The 8358-nt window shown below is 41.6% G+C and overlaps 1 protein-coding gene across 9 annotated transcripts in view; it reads left to right on the forward strand.

The window, feature by feature from the left end:
- The window catches only part of DLGAP2 (DLG associated protein 2), a 420471-nt gene extending 412583 nt beyond the window's left edge, over window positions 1-7888 (forward strand). For all 9 annotated transcript variants that reach the window (XM_079969732.1, XM_079969731.1, XM_079969733.1 and 6 more), the window contains 2 exons: window positions 1841-1993; window positions 6131-7888. In XM_079969732.1, the coding sequence (XP_079825858.1) occupies window positions 1841-1993; window positions 6131-6349 (372 nt within the window). In that variant the 3' untranslated portion in view covers window positions 6350-7888. The remainder of the gene's footprint in view (window positions 1-1840; window positions 1994-6130) is intronic.
- Window positions 7889-8358: the final 470 nt, after the last annotated feature.

The following is an 8358-nucleotide window of genomic DNA, read 5'->3' on the forward strand; positions in this document are numbered from 1 at the left end:
CACAGTCTGATAAATGGTAGAGCGAGAGCCCTGTGTGTGGCTCACAGGAGACCTTTGGAAAGGAGAAGGGATATGTGAATCAGATCATTAATAGCAAGAAGGGTCTGTTGAAAAATGTTTAAAGTGTTTCCTCCTGGTCAATGGAAGCTCTTTCTAAAACTTTTATGGTGTCAGGGCTATTAGAAGACACCACCTTCCTTTTCTTAGATTGTTTGTTTCTGGAAAATATAATCATTTGTGTTTGTGTGTGTGTGTGTGTGTGTGTGTGTGTTTCATACCAATAAACACACTTAACCAGAAAATGATGTACGATTCATCAGAATAATTGCACATTTTGTGATAAATTCATCTATTCTCAATTCTCTTCTATGTTCTTGTATTGCTGCCATCAAGACAACAGTTGCACCCCGAGGCCCCCAAGCCCTTCCCCAGTAAATAACTTCAAACGGACACATAATTTTAGTTTAAGTTTTTGGGCAAAATTCAGGCCACAACTTTATTGATTACAAAACAAATTGAGCGGTATTGGCCTAGGGATTGGTCAGGGACTATAACTGACTTCTGCCTTTCTGCCAGGCAGTCTGAAAGGGTAAACACCAAACGAGGGAACAACATTGGTGAAGATCGATGGAAGCTCACCCCAGGCTTCCTGTGGTCTTGGCATGGCCCTAGCCCCTCAAGTGGGCTTCGGACGAGATCCAGGACCTCCAGATTCCTTTACCGGAATACCCTATTCTGGAGGGGCAGGTGATGGCCACACCTCCACCCCCGCACATTTCTATAAACCATTGCCTAACCACCAAACCTTACAAGTTGTGGCGATTGCTAAGGGGGTAGGCGAAAACCAAGTGGCTAAAGCCAATCTGCCAAATACCCAGCCCCTGTTCCGAAACAGGTGACCCAATCCAAAGCAAGGCCAAAGCAGCAGCACCTAAAATAGGGAGGGAGGGTGTCCAACAGCACGAAGCAAGTGCCCCACCCCTGTCGCGCTGCCGCATTTATAAGATCCAGGGATCACGCCACCTGCCTCAATTGGCCCAAACAGCCAAGCGCAATCCCAGGGCCCAACAGACAAGGCTTGGGCCATGCCTAGCAACAACACACCCCGTGGGGGGTGGCTTAAGGGTCCCGAGCTCAGCCAGGACCCTCAATTTAGGAGGATCCCATATTCCTCCAAGGTGGCGTTTGGCCTGCCGGAGGCCTGACTCCACCCATTCTATTGTTTACATAAAGCTAAAATGGGGAACCTGATTTCTAGGAACTGATTATTGTTTGATTATTCTAGGAACTGATTATTATTACTGGCCCTTCCTGGCCAACGGTTGTGTGTTTTAGATAGGCACGCAGAAATGTTTTCGATTCCAAGGTTACTAACATATAAGAGAGATTAGCCTGAGTTCCAGAATATTTCTGTTTGAGAACAATTTCAAAAGATATGCACGTAATCTGCTTTGTTCAATCCACATCTCCAACATTTATCCAACCCTAACTTGTATATTAAGTTCCATTTATAAGGCGTTAAATACCATCGATAGAGGGTTTTTTAATAGTTCCGCCTTAGGTCTCCTGAAATTATATTAGAATGGAAGTTGTCCCCAATCCAGTTCCATGGTTTCCTGGTTATTCTTTGACCCATATCTTGCACCCATTTTCTCATATATGTACCCTGGTTCTGATCCAAATTCAGCCAAACCATGGTTCAGTTTGGGGAAAGCGTATTCATATCTTTTGCACTATGTAGGAAAGACCTGTTTTGTGTGAAAAGCTTTGCATCATTCCAAAAATATTTTACATCCTGGCTCCCAAGTGAATTACACCTCTTTTCTTGTATCTATGTCAGGATCCCAGTGCGATGCCACGGCCGACTTCGCAGGATCTAGCAGGATTCTGGGACTTGTTACAGCTTTCAATTGAAGATGTCAGTATGAAGTTTGATGAACTGCACCAGCTGAAACTGAATGAATGGAAAATAATAGAATCACCTGAAAGGAAGGTAAGCAAAATATGTGCAGGCAAGCTCCTTTTCAATTGGCACTGACACGTGCAACCTTCTTGTGTTACTAACATCCCATTGATCTTTCAAGTCTGAATTTATTTCCAGTTCAGCCAGTTATTTCACAGTGTACTTTAGTGGGTGCGTGGGGGGAGTTACAGCGGTAAATAAATAAATAAATTACCATATTTACTGGAATCACCTTTTTTGGCCAAATTACGTTTGAAAAAATTAAGGTGCGCATTAGATTCGATGGCACATTTACATTCACCAGCAAATACTGGTTTCAAGGTTCTGAAAATTGAGCTGCCCATTAGATTCGATGGCGCATTAGACTCGAATAAATACAGTAAAATATGGATCAGCAATGCTTGCCCACTCTCCATTAATGGGAAATTCCTAATGTTGACAAAACTGTAGTTTATTTGGTCTAAATGATGCTTTGAGTCTTTGATTCTGCAAGATTAATTCTGAGGGATGGCTGCACAGGAGGAAGCGCACATGACATCTACTGCCCACATTTGTTGCTCCTAATACTATCCTCGACTATACTGTAGGTAGGTGCCGCATTCTTCTTAGACCCAGTAATCCTATGGTTCACAGGAAGCATCAGGTCTTCCTTTCTGAGGCTGGAATCTGGTGTTCCTATCCCTGGAAAAAAATGTCAGTAGCGCTATGGGTAGTTTGGAGGCATATCAGGGTATTCCCCAAACCTGGAGAAGGGGAAAAACTATGTCAGCTCAAGAACTGACAATGAGAGGAAACTTTAATTCTACACACACACACACACACAGAGAGAGAGAGAGAGAGAGAGAGAGAGAGAGAGAGAGAAGCGGAACACAAAGGGCTTTAGAAGGATTGTTCAGCTTCACTTGGTTTCTGTGCCTGCACATTTCATCCACTTTGGCCAGGAGGGGGAAAAGTTATGCTAGGTTTTTGGTTCCCCATTCTAGTAAATGGGGAAACACAAAGCTGCCTTTTTATACAGAGGGGCTCAAGACACAAAAAAACCCGGCGAGAGTACAAAACAACAGATCAGATTTTTTTAAAAAATATACAGATACTGATGCAAGGTGACTCATGGGGCCCATCCAAACTCCCAGTAACCAAAGCAAACTCCTTATCCTCTTAGGTAGTTGGTTATCGACTACTAGTCATGCTGGCTATATATTGGAAAATCATGGAGGCAATTTACCTCTGAATACTAATTGCTAGAAACAACAGTGGGAGAGTGATCCTACCCTCATGTCTTGCTTGAGAAGCCCATGGTGAGAAGCCCATGATGTTTGGTCACTGTGACAAACAGGAAGTTGGACCAGACAGGCATTCATCTGATCCAGCAGGGTTCTTCTTATATTCTTATATATAGCTGGTAGAAAAACTTGGGAGCTTTCCATTGTTTGCTGATGAAACTCAAAGGCATTGAACATTACACAGGTAGTAGTGCAAGTAAGAGTAATCTAACAGAGATGAACAGAGCTGCAGAAAAGTTGGGCTGCACTTGCAGCCAAATGCAATGGGGAAATCCTGACATGGGATGGAATATTTTGATAAGGCAAGGACTTCATCTGGAATTGCTACGAGCTACTAATCATGATGACTATGTTCTACATCTACTGCTGGAGGCAGTATGTTTCTGAATACCACTTGCTGGGAATCAGTGGTATAGCGTGGGTTGCCAATGCCCAGGGCTGTGCAGAGGAAGGGAGGGAAACAGACCAGGTACGCATGTGCATTGAACCGCCTAAGTCATCCACGTCAGCTAGGAGATTGCAGCCACAGAAATAAGAAAAGAAGAGTTGTTCTGTTGTCTGGAGAGGTCACATGGAGAAGCCATTTTCAGTGGAGACCAACGACGGAAGTGCACAGCTGTATTGAGGCAGCACTGGGTGTTGAAATTTTGCGCCCCTAACAATTTTGCACCTGGGGCAACCGCCCCTGTGCACCCCTTTCCATGCTACACCACTGCTGGGAATTGCAGGTGTGCAGACTGTACTTGCACTCTAGTCCTGCTTGTTGGTTTCCCACAGGCATCTGGTTAGCCACTGTGGAAACAGGATGCAAGACTAGATGGGCCATTTTCCTGGTCACAGGCTCACATTATGTTCTTATGCCAGGGTGTGCCTGACAATAACTAATGTTAAGGGTCTTAATGCAGAGAAGAGAATAGAGATGAGTGCACAACGACAATCTCATACTTATCAGAGGCCAAACAAAGTATAATGGGTCAAATTAAAAAGCAAGTCTTTTAGATAGTCTTTCCACCACTCCCTCAATTTGAGAATATGTAATTCTGTGTAGGGAAGAAGACTGGGTGCCATCCAGTCAAAAGGAGGCACTTCTGAGTCCTATTGATTTCAGTGGGAGAGTTAAAATGTGCTTAACACACACTCTCTCTGATTGAAATCAATAGCACCCTCTGTTTCCAAAAGACTGAACAAGCTTCAGCAATTTTTAATAGGGTTGCAAGTGGACCTTGTGGAAAATAAGTATTCCACTCTGCTTCCAAGTAAAGTAAACACAAATTGATCTGGCAAGGTAATTCCTCAGGGTTGCCAGCATTAATGAAATCTCTTTGGGGGTTTCCATGGGTTTAATAATGGATGCCATTTTTGGATTTACTTGCGACGAGCATGTTCACAAATAGAAAAGAAAACATTCTGCAGCTTATATTTATGTAGGGCCGGGGGATGACAAGAAGGGAAACATCGGTGTGTGCTTTGATCATACATGATTCAGCTGCCATGCTCCCAACGGCTATTCTCCACAGGGAAACAGCACTTATGACCCAGAATGGAGCTCATCAGATGTTACTTCTGTTAAGGATAGTGGTGTAATTTCCTGAAATGGGAATGTTTGCTTATGTTGAATTGTTGTTTATTTTTAGCATGAGGTTTGGCAGTAGCTCTCATGTGATTTGCTGACTGCGAGTCACTGGAGAGAGGCATTCCATTCTGTTGTGACTGTTTTTAAATTTTTGTTGTGACTGTTTTTAACTTTTTGCTGCTTCTGCTCGCTCTCTCTCTCTCTCTCTCTCTCTCTGTGTGTGTGTGTGTGTGTGTGGAAAATGGCTGCTGAGAGAGGTTTCTCAGGATACAGCTGACGACAGTGTGTTTTAGTGTGATCTGTCTGAAGTGAAACAGAGGAGTTCCCTAAACATTAATAGGGAGAAACCTGAGCATGAGATTGTAAATATATTCTTCTAAATTATATGTTTATGCTTTTTTCTGGGGTATGCAGGGGGTACCCCTAAGTATTTTGCGCATCTTTGTACTTTTGTCCATTTACTATATTTATTTTTCCCGATTTGAACTATAAAATGGTGATTTTCTTGAGTCAAAATGAGTGTACCCCTAAACATTTTCTTAGGAAAAAAGCACTGTGTTTATGAAAGTAAAAGGTTTTTTAAATATAGAGTCTGGACATTGCATATCAGATAGCTAGATAGATAGATAGACAGACAGATAGATAAATGTAAAGGGACCCCTGACCATTAGCTTCAGTTGCAGACAACTCTGGGGTTGCAGCGCTCATCTCGCTTTATTGGCCGAGAGAGCCGGCATACAGCTTCCGGGTCATGTGGCCAGCATGACTAAGTCACTTCTGGCGAACCAGAGCAGTGCACGGAAACACCATTTACCTTCCCGCCAGAGCGGTACCTATTTATCTACTTGCACTTTGACGTGCTTTCGAACTGCTAGGTTTGCAGGAGCAGGGACCGAGCAACGGGAGCTCACCCTGTCACGAGGATTCGAACCGCCGACCTTCTGATCGGCAAGTCCTAGGCTCTGTGGTTTAACCCACAGCGCCACCCGCATCCCATAGATAGATAGATGATAGATAGATAGATAGATAGATAGATAGATAGATAGATAGATAGACAGACAGACAGATAGACAGATGATAGATAGATATAGACAACAACAACAACAACAACAACAACAACAACAACAACAACAACAACAACAACAACAACTTCCTCCATGCAATCACATGGACATGTAACATTTCACACAAAAGCATTAGCAAATGTCAGAACTTGCCCTACAGTAGCATTTGATCTTCTTTGGCTTCTTTGTTCAATTCCTTTTATTCTTATTCTTATTCTTTATTCTTATTCTTCTTTTTCAATACTAGGAAGAAAGAAAGGTTCCTCCTCCAGTACCAAAGAAGCCCCTCAAAGGAAAATTCCCTATCACGCGAGAGAAGTCTCTAGAGTTGCCTGACAGACAGCGCCAAGAAGCCCGGAGGCGGCTCATGGCTGCGAAACGAGCGGCATCTTTCCGGCAGAATTCAGCCACAGAGCGTGCAGACAGCATCGAGATCTATATCCCAGAGGCCCAAACAAGGCTTTGAGGACTAGAACACTGCATAGTTTCTCCATCTTTTTTTAAACAGACAAAATGAAAGCAAAACGCTTGTACAGTTTGTCTCTTCCCTGCTCATTTCCCCCCTGCCTTTGGTCACAATTTCCCCTACTGAATGATCCTTGGTGTCGGGTCCTTTGTGCCACGAGCGCAGCGGAATGCTTTCGGTTTCCTCAGAATTTGCTGAGCCTCTTGCAAGAACTGCTGTTCTTTTCTCTCCATTTCTCCCTCCTTTCCTTTCCTTTCCTTTCAGTATTTATTATCAGACTGAACAATCAGCTCCAAAGGATAGGGCTTGTTGAGACCTTACTTATCCAATATGTTCTCAGAGGACAACAAGAAACACCTCTTGAGATGGAACCCAGCTTACCTTTTTCTTTTCTTTTTTTGGTTATTCATATTTTTATAAATTATGTGATATCTAGGGATAAGAATAACAGACTTTCAATTGGGTGCATCTCACCGTTCACCAGAGGCATTAGCTATTCCAAGTAGAAGGTGCTACAAATGTCAAGAGAAAGAAAGAAAGAAAGAAAGAAAGAAAGAAAGAAAGAAAGAACCCATCTCTCTCTCCTCTCCTAGTCCCTTGCCTTGTATCTGGCTAAAAATTCTGCCCATGTGCTCTCCCATTCGGCTCATCTTTGTTACTGCAAAATAACAGTAGGCCTATCATCTCATACTGAGTTGAGTTTTTTTGGAGATGAACAGGGATATCCAGCCATTAACCTCCAACATTCATCAGGAACAAAGAAGCATAGAAATATTTTCATACTGGGGAAGTCCAGCCCAGAGAGAAATACCCACTTGGAGAAGTCAGAAGGAGAAATGCAAAAAGAGTGGGACTTGAGTAAATAAAAAGAGGGAAGAGGGAAGCCTTAAGAGTTTAGATCTTCTGCAGCAAGATGTGAAAAGTTCAATTCTAACTCCTTTGGAACATTCACTACATTTTAAACAGGTTTTTTTTTTTAATAAAAATGTCGTATCTATTTTGTTTGCAAACATGATTGCAAAATTCAAAAGTGATGCTACATGATGTGTAATATTTGAGGTCTCAAAATGCTATATCAATTGAGTTTTCAGGGTATCCTTTAAAACAAAATACAAAAAAAAAAAACCTTTGCTTGTTTAAAATGCCAGTTGTGATGTTGTAACCAGTTTAAGAAAATATGAATGTGAGTGGTAAGTATATCTCAGTTTAAATGGTAATCTTAAGGTGAAAAGGTGAACTGTGGCTTACGTTTGTATTTTTTTCCAGAATTCTTTTTCCCCCTATGCAGTATTAGGTTTTTTTTAAAAAAATAAACATAAGGAAAAGTGTCTTGATTGTTTCAGACTTAAAGAATGCCATTTCAGGAATGGAATGACTTCTAGATATGGAATGTAAGAAAGGAAGTTTGTTCTCCAAGCCCTTGATAAACACCAAGGCACAAGCTAGGAAAAAAAATATTCTGGAATGAAGTAAACACTATAATAGATTTACTCTAATGTAATTACCTTCTCAAAGCACATCCTAGGTGTGTGGTTTTTTTTTTTTAATGTTTTCAGGTGAAGACGCAAGAAAACATATCCCACAGATCCTGAAATAAGGATTATGTAATTTTAAAAAAAATATCAAAACTGAATGAAATCCATGAGACAAAATTCTGTTATCGGTTTTATTTGAACAATATGTATTTATTAGCCATAGGCAGAACAGCTACTTAAACTATACTACAGCACTTTGGTTTTTCACTTTGATGAGCACTTTAAATATGTAACTTTGCAAAGCCCTTCAGCTTGAAAATGCTAGAAATTATAGGAGGTTAAAGCAGATCCGAAAATGGGTTTTCTCATCCCCCCTCCATCCCTTTTCCTCCAACGTGTTTTGTTACGCATGCGTTCTTATTTTAGGGCAAAGCTGATATAAGCATGTTTAGCTTCGAGATATGAATCTTTAGAGTTGAATGTTTGAGAAAGGAGAGAACACTGTTAATTGAGCCTGATCTCTTATGTAGATTT

This window comes from Podarcis cretensis (assembly GCF_951804945.1).
Source record: "Podarcis cretensis genome assembly, chromosome: 3".
In the NCBI taxonomy this organism is placed as follows: Eukaryota; Metazoa; Chordata; class Lepidosauria; order Squamata; family Lacertidae; genus Podarcis; species Podarcis cretensis.